This window comes from Protopterus annectens, chromosome 14.part0 (assembly GCF_019279795.1).
Source record: "Protopterus annectens isolate FY-2018-M chromosome 14.part0, PAN1.0, whole genome shotgun sequence".
Taxonomy (NCBI): Eukaryota; Metazoa; Chordata; order Ceratodontiformes; family Protopteridae; genus Protopterus; species Protopterus annectens.
This window is the reverse complement of record NC_056748.1, coordinates 1073667876-1073691823: the sequence shown is the minus strand read 5'-3', so window position 1 is coordinate 1073691823 and position 23948 is coordinate 1073667876. Positions and strand designations below refer to the sequence as shown.

Genomic DNA, 23948 nt, shown 5'->3' with positions numbered 1-23948 from the left:
CAATTCCTGTTTGTATCACACTAACTTACCATTAATTTCTGTATAAACTGGCTAAAATTTCTCAATATTAAATCATCATGATAATATAACTTGTATCTATTCTTAAGCAGAGTTTTTATATTGTGTGTAATTTGGTATAATTAAACTGTGAATGTTTTTGTAGCATTTTTCAAGATTGTAAAATTATTGTTCTTAAAATGTTTTGCAATGCCCAGTTCTACTCCAGTTTATTTAGTATAGTAGGTAATTATGCTTTAGTATAGTAGGTAATTATGCTTTATCTCCTAAAGTCTTTTTTTCAGTCAAGACAGCAGACGTTAATTCACTGCAGCACTTAGTGTGGAAAAATGTGAAGTACAAATGTGTAGTCCGTCATTAATCAGCTCGAATTTCTGAATTTTTGGTAGCTTTTGAATGTAGATTGATAAAACTTAAATTGTCTGTCTGCAGGAGCTTTTGGAGATGAGAAAGGGTGCTGGACTCCTTTTGGATGATGCAACTGAAGCTTTTCAGATAAGGTACAGAAGCATGCGTTTACTGAAATTAAACATTAAAATCTCTGTTCCAATACATTTGTATGTGTGGACACTTGCCTTAGTTTGTGCACTACAGGAATGAGCACACACATTCACACCTCAACATACCATAATGCTAACATTGAGAGAAGGTGGCTGATATAATTGTGTATATTATGTTTTCTTCTTCTTCCTGGAAGCCAGAATTGCTAAGTATCTCATCTTCCTTCTTTTTATGTCGTCTTACATATACTGCTACCTTGTACAACTAGCAATGACACAATGAAGAGCACATGTGTGTAGTTAAATGACATTGTTTAGTGTTGCAGAACCTGCTGTCATTGCCTTCTTGTGTTCTACCAGAACTTATTGTATTTGAAATATTTCTGTTTATGCCTTCTTAACCTTTCTACCTAAATGTTTGGTGGGTGGGTGAGCGTGGGCCACTCATCTTTGACATTTACTTCTCGGAGGTCAAAGCTACTGTTGAGAGTTTATGGCTGACCAGTTTTGTAGATGTGTAAATTTGGTACAATCATAAACTGCACAGATGTTACTAAGATCTTCTAAGAGGGCCTTTCCCAAACCAATTACTGATGTCAAAACCATAGAATAAAACTTGATGCCTAGAAATGTATAATGGTTATCCTTCAGCAAGTAAGAAGTCCTTTGTAACTATCACTTTGATGAAGCAGCCTTTAAAACTGATCCAGTACTTAGGGACCCAGGAACATATGTAGACAAAGAACTGCTCATTGATCACCACTTGCTCACTATTGTAAGAAAGTCTCTTTTTTTTATTGTGCAAATTATTTCTAAGGTTATGGTGTCAAGGCTTGGTCAGGGGTGTGATCATTCCACTACATTCTTATCAGGCTCATAAACATAAAGCCCCATTCAGGGTGTGCACCTGTCCAAGCACCTGACATGCTCACAGTGTGCTTTCTTACTAAGAAAATCGAGGGCAAAAATCCTGCAATTTATGAGGACCATCTTAGTGTTGACCCTCTTAGTGTCATATTCATTCCTGAAAGGGCCATTTCTGGCTTGCATACAGAGCCTCAACAAACCTTATTCTGAGAGACCTACTACACTTTAACAAGCCCATTGGGGATATAAACATCTAATCGAGATTTAAATCTGTTTTGCATCATACATATCTATCCCTGTATTTATCACAGAGAATACCACTTCTTTGGAATTGCCACCTTCTTCACATACAAAGTACTTATCAAATTTATTTCTGAATAGTAAAAGATGAATGGATGGGCAACATAAAATTCATCCCTGGTTTAGCACCCTTGTCCTTCATGGATAAGGCAACATGCAAGTTCATAGGTGTTTACTAGGCTAACAACCACAAGGGCCTTTTTAAGCCTGGTCATATATCCGAAATCTCAGACAAGTTCTGATACTCTTGATAAGTGTAAGCATGGCCCTGGAAGATGAACCATTTGCAGGCTACCTGTGTCCATTAGAGACATAGGTACAAACCAGGGATGCATTTCTGGTTTCCCATTAAATTGTCCAACTTGCACATGAATTGGGTTTGTGAAGAACTCTGCTTCACATGGATGAGGAGCCTGTTTCATAGACTGGATAGTCTCTGGGATACATACCTATCTTTCCAGGAGGTCCTATTTATATCATAGACAAGGTTTAAGTCTTTGGAATGGGTAATTCTAGTGCTGTTTGTTTTGTTGATATGCAGGATGTCCGAGTGGGGTCTAACAATGCCCTGTATGCCAGGCATAGATCTCTCCTCAAAAGCCTGTAAGAGACAGAGTACAGGGATAGGACATTGAGGCAGTCTGCATAGGACATTTTACTTACGCCCTGTACTCTTTTGGTGAGGGACCTCTGTGGACATTCTAGTTGTTGGATATGCCTGGTTTGATACACACCAAATAGAGGGCATTGTACTCAAGGAAAAGTCTAATGAATGCTGAATACAGTGGAGCAATGACTTCCTTGGGCATGGATGCCATACCTTAGTTTATACGTTGCGCAACATGAAATGATTTCCTCACCACTGAAAATATGTGATGGTCTAAGGCTAAAATTACTGTTTGTGTGTCCCTAAGTCCCTGACTAGTGGGTCAACTCTAAGGGGTGTGTTGTCAATATGATAGTTACCAGGGTTGGATGACTTCCCAAAGGATACTATTATGCTTTTCTTGGCATTTAGTTTTAGTCCATGGCTCTGACACCAGTTGTTTGTGTCAGCCCCTCCTGGAGAACATTTGTGTCAGTGTGAGATTGAATGACTGCTCCTAATTTGCAGCCATCTACAAATCTAGTCAGCCAGAGACCACTAACACTGGCCTTACGTTCTGAGAAGTAAATTATTTATTTTATTTATTTTACATTTCTTGACCGGGCTAGTCCAACTGGATACATGTCCATTTTCACTAGAGGCCCAGGGAGATGAGCTCCATTTTACAAATTCTAGAGACAGTTACTAAGGATTTCAATATAAAAGATGACAAAGTAACATATTAACAGATTGTTATACTACATTTATAAGACAAAAATTCTAGATAAAAATTATGCCAATACAGTTAATTCCATTTTACAATTGAGATTAGGAGATTGCATCAGGCTAGTGAACCTCAAAAGTAATCTAATAGCTGATTACTTAGCTTACATTCATATTCTAATCAGAATAAGTAACATGGTCTCTTAAAGAGAGAGAAACCAAGGTGGAAGAAGAAAAAAACAGTTAACAGACAAGTAAAGGTTAGTCGGGGTTACAACTAGGGCATAGCCAGTATTTTCTAAGGTGTATTTTAAGTTTCTGTTTGAAAATTGGTAGTGAGGAAAGTGATGTAAGATCACAAGGAAGAAGATTCCATTTTTTCTCAACTGTGTTGAGAAGAGAGAGAGTGCCCATCCATGTTATTGGATTTGCTTGTGCAAGCAGGTAGTTTATTAGAGGAACGTAAGATGTTCAGATTTTTGTAGGGAGTGATAAGGGAAGATAGTATTGGGGTCTTATGTGGCTGGTAAAGTGTCTTATGGGCAGTTATGAGTTGGTTGAATGTAAGATGATTCTCAAGTTCCAGCCAACCAAGCTGTAATAGATTTCGACAGTGGTTCTGTAAGGTTGTCCAGTGGCAAATCTGGCTATGCTATTGTAGGATTTAGCCAGTTTCAGAAGATTATTTTTTAGACAGGTTAGTATAGATAGGAGAGGCCTAAAGAAGTGTAGAGATTAGATGGGAGTGGGCAGTAGTGGATCTAGCCGATGGAGTAAGGAAGGGTTTAATCCTATAGAGGGAACCCATGTTTTTGTTGACCATTTTTACTGTATTGTTTATGCGACTATCAAAGGTGAGGTGGTTGTCAATAGTTACCCCTAAGAGTTTGGTTGTTATATCAGGTGATACGAGTGTGCCATTTTTAGATGCAACAGAGAAATCAATTTGGGTGGACTTACGGGTAGGAGTAAATAGTAGGAGTTTTGGTTTTTTTTGGGGATTTAATAGGAGGAAACGTTTAAGAAACCATGTTTCAACTATACTAAATACTTCTTGAGTTTTTAATAGCAGTTCAAATGAGGAATTGGCTAAGCATAGTATTGTCGAGTCGTCTGCATATTGTATACAAGTAGCTTGTGGAATTGCCAAGTGTAAATCATTGATGAAAATTGAGAAAAGGAGAGGGCCTAAAATGGTGTCCTGAGGGACGCCTAGGGTGACAGGCAGGTGAGAGGATAGGTGATTGTCCCAAAGCACTGCTTGCTGTCTATTGCTGAGGTAGGAACTGAACCATTGTATGGCCTGTGCATCAAGAGAAAGAGATATGAGAATGTTTATTAGCAGCTGGTGGTTTACCATGTCAAAGGCTTTTGAAAGGTCAGTAAAGAGAGCAGAAGTGAGAATATAGTTTTCTGTTTTTGTTAATGGAGTTAGAGAAGGACAGGCGGGCAGTAGTGGTACTATGGATTGGCCTAAAGCCATGTTAGCACTCAGCAAGCAGATTTTGAATTAGATGGGTCAGTAGTTGTTTCTGAATGCATTTTTCCAATATTTTTACCAAGGGAGATAGAGTTATAGAATGATAGAATGTTCATTAGAGTTCCCTCCTTTGTGTAGGGGGATAATGAGAGATTTTCCAAATTGCTGGAATTTTTCCCTCATCAATAGTTCTGTTTATGAGGATGAATATTGGATAGGCAATAGGTCTACCTGCTTTCTGCAAATATTCTGTAGGAAGCTGGTTAGCTGATGGAGTACAAGGTTTTAGTTTGTGGATAAGTTTACAGTGTGTAGGGATTGGTTGTATTTTGAAATATGGGGATAGAGCTAGTAGTGGAGGTAGGAAGGGTTGAGCTGTCAGGAGAAAGTATGTTTGCTAGAGATTATATAGCTTCTGTAAAATAGGTATTAAAGGCAGTAGCAGCTTGTGTAGGGTTATCCTGTTGACTACCTAGTGGGGTTGGTGTCCTATTTTGACCTCGGTGAAGCAGTCTTTTGATGCTTGTCCAAAACTGTTGTGGATTATTCTGGTGTTTTTGTAGCATTTCATTATAAAAATGTTTATTTGAGAGAATAGCTGTTTTTGTTTCATTTCTCATCTGTCTAAAAGTTTGGTGATCTGAAATACTTTTGGTAGTTCTCCACCTGGTCCAAGCTTTGTTTCTGAGTAGCATTTTCTGTCTGGTATCTTTAGAGAGCCAAGGGGCTGGCTTAGCCCTAATTCTTATAGTACATTTTGGAGCATGCTGGTCAAAGATGGCTAAGAATTTAGTGTTAAAGTATTTAACAGCCTCTTCTAGTGGGAGGCTTTTTAAGGAGGACCAATTGCAAGCCCTAAGTTCATTTTTAAATAGTTCAGGCTTGAAGTTTTTATTGGATCTTATTGTCCTATATGTGGCTGTATGGGGAATATTGTTTTTTTGCCCAAGTACGAAAGTAACGAATGGTCACTGATATTGTCAGGGAAGATTCCTGCTTTATATGTCAGGTGGTGTTTATTTATGAGAATCCAGTCTAAGATGCTTTCCTTTTTGTTTGATTTATTAATTCTGGTTGGGGAAGAAATGATTTGTGAGAAGCCATGCATTGAAATATGGGAAATGAAATATAAAGTACTGTTATACTTCCGGTCGATATTGAAGTGTCCTAAGATAGTTTCTTGTGGAAAGTATGGTGATAGGGAGCTAAGGATATCCTCGAGTTTACTGATATTATTCCCTGGATGTAGGTAGATACAGATGATGTATATGGATTTACTAAAGTTTAGCTGAAGTTTGGAAGCAAGGATCTTAGCATTGCTGTCTGGAGGTGATTTGTAGTGTAAGGAGGTAACTTGTAGGCTGTTTTTGAAAAGGATAGCTACTCCCCCACCCTTCTTATTTTTGCGGTCAGACCTTATAATACTGTATCCAGGTGGGGTGATTTCAATGTCCTGAGTATAGGGTTTTAGCCACGTCTCTGTTAGGCATAATAAGTCAAAATATTGCACATCCAATAGAGCATGGAGGTGTGCAATTTTGTTGTTAATGCTGTGTATATTGAGATGTGTAATGTATAGTGAGTTAGTGAGTGTAGTAGGGGTAGGTGTGATGGGGGAAGAAGGGTTAAGATTGTTAGTTGATGTAGTAGCAGGGCCTGGATTTGGCTGAATGTCTCTATCTTGTAAGGAATAGCTTTTGGGCCTATACCAGGGATTATGAAAATAGCAAATCAGGTTTAGAGATTTCCTGGTTTTTAGAATATTGTACTTGATGTGAGGCAGTCTGTGGTATTTTGCTAATAGGTAGCTTGGCACTGAAGTTATATTTATGTGATTGTAGGAAATGTTGAGGGTTAATGTAGTATGTTTAGGAGGGTAGTGAATATAAAGATATTCAGGGTGTTCAAAGTAGGTTAAGAGGTAGGCTAAGGTTAGGCAGGGTAAAAGTATGGCAATGAGTAATGGCTTGAGCTGTGTTGAGATAGTATGTGTTGGCATGGTAAATATTAGATCAGAGGTATTGAAAGGAAGGTAGGAGTGGTAGGCAGACACACCTAGGCTTGTAAAAGAAGGTTCAGTTGCCTATTGAGGAGGTATAGTTGATTAGGTAAAGGTAGAGCAGGGAAAGGTTAAGTAGGCAGTAGTCCAGGACCCCTGGGTGTGGGTGGGAATTGGGGGTAGGGGAGCGGAGTGAGCCTGTAGGGCGAAAGGAGCGGGAAAAGCCAAAGGTAAGAGTCAGGATAGGAACAATTAGTAAAACAGGCAGTAAGCTTGGGGGTAGAGTAAGTACAGAGAGAGTAGAGAAAAACCACAAGGATATTAAGTAGAAGAAGCAGAAAACACTCATAAGGGAGTAAAAGAAGTAAGTAGATGTAGGGAAACTACACATAAAGGATAAAAGGTGCTACACCAGGGTGAGAAATTGAGTAGGTAAAGGCTGCCATCTAGTGGCCAGCTGCATTAAATTAACTCTGGGCAATGATAGATCCCAGGCAGAGATGAGCTGAAAGAGGAGCTTAGAACTCTGGGAGAAAGGCAAAAAGAGGGCCAGAGTATAATAGAGTGTGGGGTGGGGTTGGCTGCTGCAACACCAGGTACAGAACGATTCCTAACCACCTAGCAGGGTTATGGAAATGGCAAAACGGCTATTAACACATACTTTCAATGTTCCTTTAGTTTGTAGAGAGTGTTCAGGGAGAGGGTAGGACAGGTCCCTTTACTGTACAAGGTGTCGGTTTTCTTTCCACGACCAGTAGGGTGATTTCAAAGTTCAACAATGGGCAGAGGTTAGGGAAGCTAAAGGAGAAGTTGTAGAAAGGAGAACAATGAAATACAAAGCAAGCACAGTAACCATTAGCTATACTAGTATTCTAATCACAGACTCAGCACAGCTTTCCACATCTACATGCAAAAAAAAAAAACAAATGCCAAAAAGGAGCAGTCCAAGGACTGATCCCTGAGGGACTCCACTTGTGACTGGCCTCTTTATAGAGGTAGACTCCCCAATTTTAACTTCTATTCTTCACTCAGTATTTTAAGCTTGCACACATTTATAGAACAGTCAGTATTGTTTAAATGTGTGCGTATGTATATGCATGTATGTCTGTGTATTTATATTCACATTTTAATTTTGTTTATAGTCAGCAAATCAGGCATTTGCCTATTTGAGCAATGGTGAGAGTACCCTTGAAGCCTGTAGTACAGTAAAGATTTTTGTGCTATATGTTTCTTCTGCGCAAAATAGAAGAGCGCGTTAGTAATGAGGTTAGTGTAAGGTATGTTTTCACTGAGGCTTTAAATTGTGTGTGAGAACTTTTTTTTTATATCTGTTGTAATTAACTTCTAAGATTTAGCAGTGTATACAGAGTGCAGACTGCCACTGTTATGATTTCTAGTTTTTTGAATGAATCTACTGTATATTGGTTCACTGGGTGTAGTTCTCTGTGGGATGTGCACCACTTTAATTAGCTGGTGGCAGACATTTGTCTCTGACATAGAGGATGTTGTGGGCAGAGTTAAGGTAAATGTGGGCCAATAAATTACGTAGCTCCAACTGAAGTTCGGGTCATAGATATGTTGCTTGGATGATTTTATACTTGGAAACTTTGCAGTTTTATAAGGTTTTTCTAGATTGGCCCACAGTTGTGCCAGCTAGCCAATGAAAAGTAATGAGGTATAGCGAAGAGCAGGGAGTTGTTACAAGTAAGCTGCGGCCTTCTAAGTCCTAGTTTGTGGCTGTTTTTTAATGTATGTTGAATGTACTGTTCAGTTCTCAGATAATGGCCGTTTATTGTTGGATGTAGTTTTGTATTAGCTTGATTCTAGTATCATTGACTGCAAGGGAGATGGGTTTAATTTTTTGAATGTGTTTTTGTGGTAGTAGAAGTAACATTTTCAGGTCACTTGTTGATACGTTGGGTGTGTTGAATTTAATAAAGGTTTTGGCAGCATTTTTAGATTATTAATTTAGTCTATGTGCTATATTATAGCCCATTTCATCTGTGAAAAGGCAGCATTGTGATATTTTTTGACAAACAATACAAGGTTATTGATGAAAATTGTTTGCTATTTTTTTCTGTTGAACAGCCTTAAACTAGGACTTTTTAAAATGTTTCTTGACCTTAATGAGTATATTCTTATGTTTACCACTTGCCAGTATTAGTGTAGGTTATTATTTTTTATAGATGTCAAGTTGTCCATGCTTTATCTTTAGGTGTTATATTTCTGCTGTAAATCGGGGTGTAGGTTTTGATTTGACTTTTTTTCTGTATTAAGGGGCCCGAGTGCCTAATAAGGTGAGGAAGGGTTTGCTGATGTCAGCCAATATCATCTAAAGATAGAGATATTGTTTCCCAGTTCATGCGCTTAAGGGAAGACACTAAGGTTGTTTTACTGAGTTTGACTGCATTTCTAATATAACATTGATGTTTTAAATGAATTTTGTATGTTTCCATATGACACAGACCCTGTTGTGATAGCCAACTGTGTCTGGCATAATTCCTACATGAATAATTTTGTTGGGGTGAGGGATGTCTGTTCATATCTAAAATACTTTCTTTTCCAGTGATGTATATCCTTTTAGTCATGGGCATAAGCTGCATTAATCCATATAGATTGAAACTATGATAAGACATCTCATGCATACTACCATTTCTTGTTTTACTACTGCAGTCATTATGAAATATATCATGGTCACAAGGTATTACTTAATTCAGGTTTTTTTATTGCAGTGCTGTCTGGGAAATGGAGAGATCAAGCTATACTGTTCTGTTATTTTATTCCTAATGCTAGGGACATTTAAATGAAATATTTTTATTCCAGTAGGGTTGCTAAAGAAAGGAGAACGAGGATTGCTTAAGATAGTGTTGTACATCTATGGCACGGTGTAGAATAGTTTTATTTTTGATCATCACTTGGGCAAATACGTACATTACTGTTAACATTAATATATATATAATACTCACAGACACAGGGTTTGGAGTTTCATTCTCACCTTTGAAAGGGAAATTGGCTAAGCTTAAAATGACCCACAAAGGCAGCTAACCTAGTACTTGCCTATCACCAACAAGCTTTTTCAGTGTTGAGGTCATAATTTCCATTCTTTTAAATTAAATTCACATGCCCAACAACCAATCATAATTTTATACTACACCAACTGACTAGTTTCATTAGCCATGATAAAGCAAAGGGATATGGATATAGGTCCAGAGGTCCTTATACCACTGTATTCTGCTGTCTTCAGACCCATCATAAAATAATGAAATAATGCCCCTTAGTTATGTACCTGATCAGACACATGCAGCAAGCTGAATGTTCACAAGCTTCTTTACAAAATGAATACAGGGAGTAAACAAACTGACCTATGCTGATTGCCTCAAATCACTGTCTCTTTACTCTGTATTGTACAGATTACCGAGAGCTGATCTTTGCCTGGTGTGCAAGGTATACCTTGACCCTGTTTGATAAACCTGTAAACCTGTTGAACATCCACAAAACAAACTGCATCAGAACTACTAGATCTAAAGACAATAAATTTTGCTTATGCCCTAAATAGAGCATGGTAGAGAGAGACAGATGTGTTTCTCAGAAATTCCATTTTCTGGAATGGGGACCCCATGTATGTGAAGTAGAGTTCCTCCCTAAGCCTATTTAAACACAACTTGGACTAATGGATCAGTAATTAAAAATTAACCCCTGGTCTGATGCCCATGTCCCTGGTTGACATAGGCAGTGAGTAAATCAACCCTTTATATAAATCAAAACTTTAGGTAACATTTGGGTTGCATAGCTAGGCTTCAAAGGCCTTAATGGTCATTAGGTAGGTATACATCTATGAACAACACTGACATCTACTTCATTTATCTTAACTTTCAATTCATAAAAAATAAGCTAATAATAGATATACATTATTTATATATATATATATATATATATATATATATATATATATGTGTGTATAAATATATATATATATATATATATATATGTATATATATATATATATGTATAAATATATATATATATAGATATACATATATATATATATATATATATATAATATATAAAGTGTGTGTATGTATATACACCCATACATATGGATATTTTATAATTCCTTATTTAATCCGCGTCTCAAAAACACAAGCAAAGCAGCTATCCATCATTTTTCTTTATGATCTAGTATATGATGTTTAGTTGCTTTATTATATTTACTAGATAGAACCTGATTGTGGGATGCTGTTCTAAATGCTTAAATAAAAGGGCTCCATTCCCTTTTAAATCTGAGACCCATCAGATGAGCGGCCTGTACATAATTTCCGGGGAGTGATGTTTGTCCTACATGACTGCCACAATGGCAAAGGGTCAAGTAAATAATCCTGGGGGTAATGCATGTGATTCAATCCCCAATTTCAAATACCCTTGCTGTGTTTTCAGAAGTGAAAAACTTGTTTTTTGTTCTCACATAATGAAAACTCAGTTTCACATGGAGAAACATCCACAAGGCATTAATGTCACCCCTCTCTGTATTGTATGACCCAAGATCTGAGCAGTGAGTCATTAGCTGGTACAAGTGTTTGACAAAAATGAACACAGCTAAAGAAATGGACACTTAGTCCACTGCAGTATTTGGGGGTACCCTACACTAAATATGATTGTAGAGAGCTGGAAGAGACAGGCATGTGAGATTAGGAGTGACCATGCCACACCAACTTAGTCATCCAGGCCAGGAGTCGGATGTGGTTCTGGTTGGCTAATTGCTACTAAATAGAGGCTTGCATAGTGGCACAACAGCCAGGACTAGGGATGTGAGCTTGGCTTTGCCAAGCAGCAATACTAGCATATTTGTATAGCATGCATGCAAGGGTTGAAGATGTAGCATTTTCATCCAGTATTAGATGTTTATGTCTATCACCTGGGGGAGAGGTTAGGGCTTAAATGAGACATGTTTATCTGTCTATATTGAGCTTTCTCGTAGGCCCATGGATGAGTCGGGGGACTGGTTTTGTGGGAATCTTGAGAATTACTCAGTGGGTCTTGGGGCAGCATTGAACCTGATGGTGATATTGGACCTCTCCTGTAGCCCCTCGAGCTTCCAGTCATGTTGGTCTTGGGTACAGGACTGACATTAGGTCATTAGGTGTGCAGTTAGATGGATGGCTGATGGTCTGTGGGTCACAAGAGTAGAGCAATATTCATACCTGCCTAGATATCAGCTTCCTTTATTTGGTCTGAGTCTGTGGACCCACTGTTGTGAAAAGACAATGAATGAGTGAACTCAGGAGGAAGGCTGATAGTATAAGGTAGGAGGTAAAACAGCACACAAAAAATATATACTACATAATGTACATCTTCAGCTTTCTGTATCACAACATTCTCTTCACTCTGAATCATATGGCTGCACAACCATTCCTCGCCAACGCCTGAATAGTTTTCCAAGCATTCCCCAGCCGTGTACATTGTTTTGTGACACTCCTCAGCCCCAGCTCTTAATTTCTAATATGAACCTTATGATAGCCATAAATAATTGTCTCTGAACTTACTTAATACCCCACCTCTTAACTACGATAGTAACATTTTCTGCCCTACTGATTTCCTTCACTGACTTCCATTTTCTTAAATTTGTAATGGCTAATTACAAGATCAATTTTCTGTTTGAGAAACCCAATAATTTACATCTTCAAATGCTTATATATTCAACATCTTTTGAATGTATAAGTATCTGTTGTACTGTGTTAGATTCCATTTTTTATATGAATGTAATTTGGTTAACAAATGTACATGCAGCTCTTAATAATATATATTGATGTCTACTGAATGTTGGTTTAAAAATGATTGTAATATGTCTGGTCTTTTCTCCTCTGGCCTCTGCTGAAAAGAAGGATTTGAATAATTCCAGTTGAATAAAAAATGTTATATTGTACTATATTGTATTATATTATATTGTATTATAATAATTGATCCCTTGTGGTTGGCCCAAGTCAAGGCTGAAAAGGGTCAGGCATATTTCACTTAACACTGTTACAAACAAAAATAATTTGTTTTCTGTTAAGAATGCTAAGTTTGTGCATATGCCTTGCTAATGGTTTCAGGTTTATCTGTTAAAAAGGTAGCCTGAGTTTTCTGTTTAAATAAAATTTGCCAGTGCTTGTTTATAATTCTTTTAATAACCAGTCATTCCACACCAGAGTGGCCAAAAATTAACATTCCTCTCAAAATTACTTTTTGCTTTGTGCTTAATGTCTCATTTTTCCGTACTGGTTTAAACAGGATCAGTCTATGATGTTAGGCTCTTTCTTATGTTTGTTAATTGCACTAGCATTGTTCTCTAAATAGTTTTAACGATTCAACTCATGTTTGAAGTCTCTGTCGCCAATTGTGTTTGTGTAAATTTTTTAAATTATTCTCTGGGGACCATGCATGTTTATCTACAAAGAAATAGGACTACTGAAGGTCAAATTTGAAATGCAAATGGTTTCATGACAGGACACATACCTAGATCAGTTTTCCCCCTAAATTCTGGTATGATTACAAAACTAATTACTTCAGCTGTCCATGCAAAATACTGTAAAACTCCTGCTGTTTCATTTTTGGGATGAAAGGGAATAGTATTCTTGCAAAGGACTGGTGGAATTAAATGCTGCATGACACCATGCAATGTAATTGTCTATAACAAACACAAAGGACTGCCTTGTCATGTGCCAATAGTTAAGTGAAATTAAACGTAAAGCTATAATAAGCTGATGATCCTTCCATTTGCTTCCTGCACTATCCCACCAATATGTCACCTGTCCACTCTCTCTGTCCTGTCTATAGGAAAACTGTCTATTTATTTGCTGCACCTTTGCCTCTTTATACTTCATATCTTATAAAAGCTGTCACATTTAATGTACATGTTCTGGTGAATGGATCATTTTTCATTTGGTCTATCCAAGTTAACCTATGAAAATTTAAAAAAAAAAAAAAATATATATATATATATAAAGCAAGCCTTATGTGCAACCATAAAGTAAATCTGATGCTATAATACTAGCTGCTGTGGTGGCAGACATACTGTGATAAATTCACGACTATGGCACAGCTGACTCAGCTTAGATTACTGGCCTTTGTTCATAGGTGGGTACTAGGCTATCAGCCCAAGGGCCTAAGTAAGCCTAGCCAACAAGGTTCCCTGGCTTATGCCACCCAAGAAAGTTATTTTCCTGTGCTGCTGTTAAGCAGAGACACAGAAGTGATCCCCGGAGTGTATTTCCTATTTCCCATCCACTCATCAAGATTTTTTTGAAGAATGCTAATGAAGAACTTTGCTTGACATAGATGGGTAGCCTGTTCCAGATTATGGGAAGTCTCTGGGACAGGAATCTATCCCTCCAGCATGTCCTGTTTATTGTGGTGGCAAGGTTTAGGTCCATAGAGCATGTAGCTCAGAGGGATTGGGATTTCTTTAGGTGTAGCATGTCCAACAGCTCTGGGTTTGACATAGCTTTATATTTTAGGCAGAGATCACCTCGGAGTAGGCGGTATGCTACGGAGTAAAGCTGTAGTTTTTGATGCAGTCAGTGTAGGGCATTTGTTTGAGGGCAGTAATCCTCTTTGTGAGGTACTTCTGTGGCCTTTCCAGCTGCTGCAGATATCTTGTAAGGTACATTCCAAAAGGGGCGTACTCTATAATGGGTCTGAGTGTCGAGTAGAGGGGAACAATGACCTCTTTTTTTTCCTGGATGTGAACCCTTTTATGATGAGGTGTGCCACGTAGAAGGACTTCCTGACTACTGTGGTGATGTGACTATCAAAGGAGAGACTACTGTCTACCTGAGTCCCAAAGTCTCTTATCACGCATTCAGTGTTAAGTAGATTGCTGCCTATGTGGTAGTTCATGGGTACAGAGTTTTTACCAAAGGGGATGACACTGCACTTTTTGGCATTGAGCTTGAGGCCATGGCTCTGACACCAGGCATCTGTCTCAGCGAGGCCTTTCTGTAGGATGTCCACATCATTTGGGGACTTGACTATGGCTCCTCGTTTGCAGTCCTCTGTGAACTTAGCCAGAGGCCTTCTGTGCTAGCCTGTACTAAAGAGAAGTAGATACCAAACAGGAGAGGTCCCAGGACGGAACCCTGTGGTGCTCCACTTGTCACTGCTTTGAGGTCAGATTTGGAGTCTGCAACTTTTACAGTGTGGGTTCTGTCAGTGAGCCAGTTGGTACCAGTTGGTGACTGGTGGAGTGGCAGTGTAGGGGTGGGCATTACTTTCCTAGGGGGTGGGTGGTCTTGAGGGCATTTCCTACTTGATCCCTGATGGAAGATGGGAAGGTGAAGAGGGCATAACTTAAAAGGGATTAGGGTAAGAACATTGAGCTGCTCCAAAGTTGGGGTAATACATTGTCTCAGTGCGTGACCACACTCTGGACAAAACCAAAGAGAAGGTATGGGAGGTCGGAAAATTGGGTAGGACATAAATAAAAAATCTCCCAGCATACTGTTTGAAGGCCTAATTCATCAGAGTAGCGTTAAGCTCTGCATTGGCTCTGGCCCATACGGAGAAAGTCTGGGGGTTGGAGAAGGAAGGCAGATCCAGTGATGGATGTGGAGCACACTGGTAAGATGATGCAGGAAGAAGCGTGAGAGAGAAAAATTGTCTGTGTGTGTAATATTTGATATACCTTCATTATGCTGAAATGCATTGCTTGCTCAGACCTAATAGCAAGCACTGATATACCCTGACACTGATTGCCCAGCAGGGCAAGGCTCTTTATTCACCCCTCGCCAACCAAGCGACTAAGCAGCTCACCCTACTAGTCAGGCATGACCAAAGGGCAACTTCAGTGTACACTCCAGTCCATCTGGTGAATCTGGCTATCCTGAGGCAATGCTACAACTGCCTCATGTACACAGACAACCCTCTCCTACCACAAAACACTAACATATGCGAGAGATGCAATTATACAGCCAAACTGGAAGCTAAGCTGTCTCCACCCAAGACTGGAACAGACAGTCAAGAGGAGAAGGTTAACACTTGCACCACAACTCCAGCCACACACAGACCTACTAAAACAGCACTGGCAAAAAATACACATAAATACACAAAATCATACTTGGAAGCTCTAAATAAAAACCTGCAAAAGCATCGGAGACCTCCAAAGCAGACACCCAAACAACCTGCACTTCCTGTCACAAACCAGACAACACATAAAACACAAAATCAGTGTGCCATACAATCACAGCCCTTAAGGTGAAACGACATACCTAACACACAAGTAATAGGTGACTCTATAGTCGGGCACACTGATGTCCCACTCACTAGGCTGGACAAGCAGAAGGTTGCCTGTTGGGAGCCAGAATCTGCCACATAACACAAGCACTCAGCTCACTCCAGAACAAGTACAAATATGACTCTGTCATTGTTCATGTTGGTGTGAATGACCTGAGACGTACCTCCCTGGACTACATGAAAAGAGACATGGAAGAGCTGGTATGACCCTGAGTAGCATCCTGCCCTCACCAAGAATGATACCTCAGTATAAAGAAAAATTATCAATTTCAACAATTTGCTATGCTTCTGGTGTCATTCAAAGGGGATCCAGTGTCTGTCAGCCTGGGACGACATGCTCGACAAGCCGCATTGCTTCGCAAGAGACTGCTTGCAGCTGTCACCCCTAGGCTTTCAAATACTGACCAAGGCTCTTGCTGCCCCCATAGTGCCTTTTTTTAAGAAAGGCTCAAAAGTCAAACCCACCTGTGTAAACAGCACAATTAACTGAAAACAGAGGGTTATGCTACTCAATGCCAGGAGTTTAAATCTCAAAATGCATGTGCTCGAAGTACTCCTCAGTATAGAGAATTTCGACATCTGTGCAGTAACTGAAGCCTGGTTCAAGGCTGCAGAGAGCACCCCAGCACTACTGGGCTACAACTCATACCACACGTTTCAGCCAGAGAACACGGACTGAAACACAAAAGGAGGGGGTGTATCCATATTCATCAAGGATACCTACACCTCCAGGTTAGTGGCACAGCATGATTCCTCTGAGATCATCCATGTGCAACAAACATCGGGCAAATCTGCAATGCAAATTGTGGCCTGCTACAGATCACCCTCCATGACCCAGGACCACCACTACACCTTTCTGGAGATGCTGGAAAACATGAAGGTCCTACCAAACACCCTGATTATTGGGCGATTTCAATTACCCTACCATTCACTGGGAAAACTACTCTAGTACAAATTCTCAGGCCCAGCATTTCCTGGAATTCATCGACTCAAATACCCTGGATCTGCTGGTAAACTCCCCTACCACAGAGGTGAAAACATATTGGACCTGGTCATCACCAACATGGGCAACAGGTGCTCCACACCGGAGGTCAACCTGTCACTGGTTAGATCAGACCATAAACTAATCACTCTGGATGTCCACACCCCATCACCGCCCTCAACTAAAGAAACCACAGTAAAAAACTTTTCTAAAGCAAACTTCACCTTACTTAAGACAGAGGTGGTAAGTTTCACAGCCCCCATGCTAAAGGATAATGCCGCCCAAGATGTAGAAACCTTTACAAATGCACTCTGAGCACCTACAAGGATGCATGGATCATGCCATTCCTAGCAAAACCAAGACTCACTCCTCTAAGAGAAGGAAACCAGTTTGGTGGACCCCTGCAATAAACGGGCTATACAATAGAAGGAGGAAACTAATTCAGAAAAAAGCAAATCCCAAGAAGGAAAGACCTCCCTGATCAGTATCAGTAAGAAACTGAGGTTCCTCATGAAATTATCCAAGGCTAACTTCGAAAGAAAAATAGCCAAGGATTCAAAAGATAACCACAAAGCCTTCTTTAGCTATGTTAAGAATCTAAGTGGCAACTCACAGATATGCACTGAACTAGTGCAAAATAGCACAAAATATACTGAACCTACTGATATTGCCAACATCCTGGCAGATAGATTCAGTGCAAACTTTACCCTCCTCTCACCTCCAAAAGGGCCCACAACAATACCGGAAAAGTGTAGTGTCCCAAAAATCACAGACGCATAGGTGAAAACAGCCCTTTCAAAATCCAAAAACACAGCATCAGTGGGACCAGATGGTGTCCCAGGCTGCATCTTGCACAAACTACAGAACGACCTAACCCCCACATAAACACGCTGTTCAACATCAGCCTGTCCACAGGCTACATGCCCATAGAATGGTGCACAGCAATGGTTATTCCTCTCCACAAAGGAGGGGCCACAACTGACCCTGGTAACTATCGCCCCATAAGCCTGACTAGCCTGGTCTGCAAGGCTATGGAGCGCATCATCATGGAACTCATTAATAAAGACATTGGGCACCTCCAAACACTTGACCCGACCCACTTTGGCTTTTGTTAAGGGCAGATCTTGCCTACTAAACCTGGTTGACTTCTTCGAGACAGTCACTAAGGCCATAGACCAGGGACAGTTGGTTTACACAGCATACCTTGACCTTGCCAAGGCTTTCGATGGCATTCCCCACTCGGGTATTACAGAAAAACTCACCAGCCTGAACATAAACTCCTCCATCACGAGATGGGTTGCCAACTGGCTTACAGACAGAACTCACTCGGTAAGAATAGTGGGCTCCAGGTCCGACTCTAAACCAGTCACAAGTGCTGTCCCACTAGGCTCGGTCCTGGGACCCCTACTGTTTGGCATATACTTCTCAGAAGTACAGGCAAACACATGGGGACTATGGCTAACCAATTTCACCTATGTCTGCAAACTGGGAGCCATAACTGACTCTTTGGCTGACATGGACATCCTCAAAAAGGGCCATACTGAGATGGACACCTGGTGTCAAAGTCATAGCCTCAAGCTAAATGCCAAAAAATGCATAGTCATCCCATTTGGGGAAAAACAAAACACCCACGAATTACCACATAGGTTGCAGCCCTCTTAATACAGAAGAGGTAATAGAGCTGGGGACCTAGGTAGATAGTAATCTCTCCTTTGACAATTATATTGCCAAAGTAGTTGGGAAATCCTTCTATGTGGCCCATCTAATTACTAAAGGGTTCACATCTAGAAACAGAGGTTATAGTGCCCCTCTATTCATTACTCATTAGACCCATCATAGAGTACAATGCCCAATTTGGGATGTACCTCACAAGACACTTCCAACAGCTGGAAAGACCACAAAAGTACCTCACCAAGAGGATTACTGGTCTCAAACATATGTCCTATGCAGCCCAACTGAAAAAACTCCGGCTGTACTCTGTGGCATATTGCTTACTCCGTGGTGATATCTGCCTGACTTACAAAGCCATGTCCAAGTCAGAATTGATGGACATGCTCCACCTAAAGAAATACAAGTCACTGCGAGCCACGTGCTCTAGCAAGCTAAACCTCACCACAACAATAACTAGAACATGCTGGATCACAGAGACTCCCCATGCTTTGGAACAAAATTCCAAATTACATCAGGCATAGCCCCTCACGAACACTCTTCAAGAGAAACTTTGACGAGTGGATGGGTAACAGAAAATACACCCCTAGGATCACTTCATTGGCTCTGCTTGACAGAGGATCAGTTAATCAATGGGGTGGCAAAAGCCGACACTCTGGCTAGGCTTATAAATGCCCTCAGGCAAATAGCCTAGTACCTACCTATGAACCTATTATGCAGTTTGCTCACCTTTGGGTGAGTTTCTGCTGAAGTCTACTTTACTCACTACAGTGGCATAGAAGGATTTGCAGAGAATACATCTTCTTTTGCATGTGTTTGTACATCCACAAGCTGGTCTTATTTATTTATTTCTTTTTTTTAACTGGGTTAGTCCAACTGGACCAGTGGCCCATTTTCAGTGGAGACCTGAGCATGTGTTTGTGTATGGTAGTGTAACCAAATGGGGACTGGCATTCTGTCCATGGGTAGTTCTTGTTGTTTACCTGTACAAGCTGAGTCTACGTGGGGATGGAAAATAGATGTAGGATGAGGATGTTGACAGAAATCCTGCACAAAATCATGTGGCAGATGCCCAAAATTTTGTTGTTGACTTTTTTTATTTTTACCCAGACAGTACTGTTTTCCCCTTCTATTTAATCTGGCCAGGGGGAATCATCACAAGTTACCTCATAGGATGGATCTTCTCACACAAAGCAAGAGATCTCTCATTCACCCTCACTTACAGGATTTTGATTCCTTTTGGACACTAGTTCTCGGAGGGCGTGCTTTGGGTTTTGCAGGAGGGCAGAAAACCCACTACTAGAGAATCCTATGTAGCTAAATGGAAGAGATGTTCTATTTGGTGTTGCTCTCATGACCTGGACCCATTTTCTGTGGGTCTTCCTATGTTTCTGTTTGGGTGACCTGTTCAATTCTGACATAGCACACTCATCTGTTAAAGCTCATTTTTCGGCAATTTCTGATTGAATTCAAATCTATCACTTGCTTCAATATTTGAACTTTATTATTGGAAGGAGTCTTTCATATTAGGTCACAAAGAAAGCCTATTCTTCCTCTTCCTTAGAACCTTTAATTTTGTTCGTGAAACATTGGCTCTGCCTCCTCCTGAGCCTGTGGTGTCCTCCTTTAAAGCATTGTACTTGGGGGAAACTCTGTTATTAGTACCATTACCCTGTGGGGTCCTCCTTTACAGCATTGTACTTGGGGGAAACTCCGTTATTAGTACCATTGTACTGTGGGGTCCTTCTTAACAGCACTGTACTTGGGAAACTCCATTTTTGGTAGCCATTAACCTGTGGTGACCTCCTTTACAGCACTGTACTTGGGGAAACTCTGTTATTAGTAACCATTATCCTGTGGTGTCCTCCTTTACTGCACTGTTCTTGGGAAACACCCATTATTACTAGCCATTACCCTGTGGTGTCTTCCTCTTTACAGCATTGTACTTGGGGAAACTCCGTTATTAGTACCATTATCTGTGGGGTCCTCCTCTTTACAGCACTGTACTTGGGGAAACTCTGTTATTAGTAGCCATTACCCTGTGGTGTCTTCCTCTTTACAGCACTGTACTTGGGGAAACTCTGTTATTAGTAGCCATTACCCTGTGGTGTCTTCCTCTTTACAGCACTGTACTTGGGGAAACTCTGTTATTAGTAGCCATTACCCTGTGGTGTCTTCCTCTTTACAGCACTGTACTTGGGGAAACTCTGTTATTAGTAGCCATTACCCTGTGGTGTCTTCCTCTTTACAGCATTGTACTTGGGAAACTCTGTTATTAGTAGCCATTACCCTGTGGTGTCCTCCTTTACAGCACTGTACTTGGGAAACTCTGTTACTAGTACCATTACCCTGTGGTGTCCTTTACAGCACTGTACTTGGGAAACTCCGTTATTAGTAGCCATTACCCTGTGGTGTCCTTTACAGCACTGTACTTGGGAAACTCCGTTATTAGTACCATTACCCTGTGGTGTCCTTTACAGCACTGTACTTGGGGAAACTCCGTTATTAGTAGCCATTACCCTGTGGTGTCCTTTACAGTACTGTACTTGGGAAACTCCGTTATTAGTAGCCATTACCCTGTGGTGTCCTTTACAGCACTGTACTTGGGAAACTCCGTTATTAGTAGCCATTACCCTGTGGTGTCCTTTACAGCACTGTACTTGGGAAACTCCGTTATTAGTAGCCATTACCCTGTGGTGTCCTTTACAGCACTGTACTTGGGAAACTCCGTTACTAGTACCATTACCCTGTGGTGTCCTTTACAGCACTGTACTTGGGAAACTCCGTTATTAGTAGCCATTACCCTGTGGTGTCCTTTACAGCACTGTACTTGGGGAAACTCTGTTATTAGTAGCCATTACCCTGTGGTGTCCTTTACAGCACTGTACTTGGGAAACTCCGTTATTAGTAGCCATTACCCTGTGGTGTCCTTTACAGCACTGTACTTGGGAAACTCCGTTATTAGTAGCCATTACCTTGTGGTGTCCTTTACAGCACTGTCCTTGGGAAACTCCGTTATTAGTACCATTACCCTGTGGTGTCCTTTACAGCACTGTACTTGGGAAACTCCGTTATTAGTAGCCATTACCCTGTGGTGTCCTTTTTAAAAGCACTGTACTTGGGAAACTCCGTTATTAGTAGCCATTACCCTGTGGTGTCCTTTACAGCACTGTACTTGGGAAACTCCGTTATTAGTAGCCATTACCCTGTGGTGTCCTTTACAGCACTGTACTTGGGAAACTCCGTTATTAGTAGCCATTACCCTGTGGTGTCCTTTACAGCACTGTACTTGGGAAACTCCGTTACTAGTACCATTACCCTGTGGTGTCCTTTACAGCACTGTACTTGGGAAACTCCGTTATTAGTAGCCATTACCCTGTGGTGTCCTTTACAGCACTGTACTTGGGAAACTCCATTATTAGTACCATTACCCTGTGGTGTCCTCTTTATACATTGTACTTGGGAAAGTCTGTTACTAGTACCATTACCCTGTGGTGTCCTCCTTTAGAGCACTGTACTTGGGATACTCCATTATTAGTACCCATTACTCTGTGGTGTCCTTTAGGGCATTGTACTTGGGAAACTCTGTTATTAGTACCATTAACCTGTGAGGTCCTCCTTTACAACACTGTAGTTGGGGAAACTCCTTTATTACTAGCCATTACCCTGTGGTATCCTCCTTTACAGCACTGTACTGGGAAAATCCATTATTAGTAGCCATTACCCTGTGGTGCCCTCTTTTACAGCACTGTACTTGGGAAAATCCATTATTAGTAGCCATTACCCTGTGGTGTCCTCCTTTACAGCATTGTACTTGAGGAAACTCCATTATTAGTAGCCATTACCCTGTGATGTCCCCCTTTACAGCACTGTACATGGGGAAACTCCGTTATTATCACCATTACCCTCTGGTGTCCTCCTTTACAGCACTATACTCTGGGGAAACTCACTGTTGCAGTTCTTACAAAATGGGTTATCTGGGTCCTGGTAGCCCACAGTCGGACAGAATACCAAAGTCCTTGGTATATGATGTTGGCTGCCTTCAGTCTAAGCCTGACATCGGGTACAAAAGGAAGGCAGCTGACACCATTTCCTCAATCTTTCTTGCTGCGGAGCCCGAAGCAGAAGCTTTTTGCAAGAGTGCCAGTTGGCAGAGTACCTTCTTTTTGTATTCCTACTGCTTAAGTTGAAGACATCCTCAGATATACTCTGTTGGGGACCCTCTTTTCTTGCTTTAACGAATGTCAAAGAAAGTTAATAACTGTCTTGCCTGTGGAAAACAGATTCCGCACTGTGATTTTCACTCCTATTGTATCACTTGTTTGGGACTTGAGCACGACGTCCCTAATTGTGTCCTTTGTGCCTCTTTCAACCCAAGTACCATTTGTCGTAGAGCTAGGATGTTGTATAAGCATTAGGTGTTTGGCCGAAGTTCATCGGTTATGGTGTCTGCTGGACTTCCGACTTCAGATGTGCCTATGAAGTGCAAGGATAAGGACCGCAACAGGCTTAAAGTCAAACTAACTGATGATGTCCCTGTTAAGTTGGTTGTCAGTCCAGCGGTAGTCAGTGAGGCACTTTCTTTGCTCCTGCAATCCACAAATGTTCAGCACCAGGCATCTGCGAAGGCCTCTTCTGAGTCCTCCATGCCGCAGGCTTCCACTTCGTCTTCCGATCCTCCTCCAGTCGTCGTCTCTGATGGATCTGGAGCTGCTAAGCAGGCACCAGCTTCTGAGACCTCTTTTCTCCACCTGGAGACCAGATCCAGACCGACTACCTTGGTTCAGACTGCGGTAGCTAGGCCTCCTGAGTCCCTCCGGCTTTCTAGCAGACCTTCCAGATAAAAATCTACTCCAAAGCAGGTGCTAGCCTGTGTTCAAATGCCTCAGTCTCCGATGATAAAGATAGCTGGTGATCTATTGACCCTTATCAGGGGCTCTCAGTCACTTCCTTCTAAGAGTGCTAGGGAATTATCCCCAGAAGTTTTGTCTGCCTCAGAATCTGAGGTTTCTAGCACTTCTGCTGATGAAGAGGGAAACTCTCAACTTTTTTTCTGGTTTTGAGGATTCTGATGCAGAAGACTCCATTTCATCCACCTCCCCAACAGAAGAATTTTCTTTTGGAGATGCTCTGAATGCTCTTAGGGAGCATTTCAAATGGGAAAGTCAGGACCACACTCAGTCTAAGAAACTGATTAGGGAATTCCTGGATTTGCCAGAGCATAAGCCTTTGGCTATCCCTCCAGTTTTGGAAGTTGATGTTTTCATGGAGAATTCTTTGACTCCTAATTCTGTTCCTCCTGCTCCCAGAAAACCTGACAGGTATTATAAAGTTCCTTATTCTCATCCGTTCCTTTTTAAGAATCCTACTGCTGATCCAGAGATTATTTCTCAGGGCCCTAAAGGTGTTAAAGCCATGGTTGCTAAAACTCCTGTTCCTTCTGACAGGGAATCTAGGGCCTTGGATAGATGGGGTAAAAAGGTTTATACTTCTTCCACCCTAGCTATTAGGTCTGTTAATTGTCTTTTTCATATGCTTAAGTATCAGTAGCATGCTTT

General features: G+C 40.8%; 1 protein-coding gene across 1 annotated transcript in view; it reads left to right on the top strand.

Moving 5' to 3' along the window:
- The window catches only part of LOC122788763 (outer dynein arm protein 1-like), a 683950-nt gene that overhangs the window by 289490 nt on the left and 370512 nt on the right, over positions 1–23948 (top strand). The window contains exon 7 of the mRNA XM_044055657.1: positions 451–518. Coding sequence (XP_043911592.1) covers positions 451–518 — 68 coding nt within the window. The remainder of the gene's footprint in view (positions 1–450; positions 519–23948) is intronic.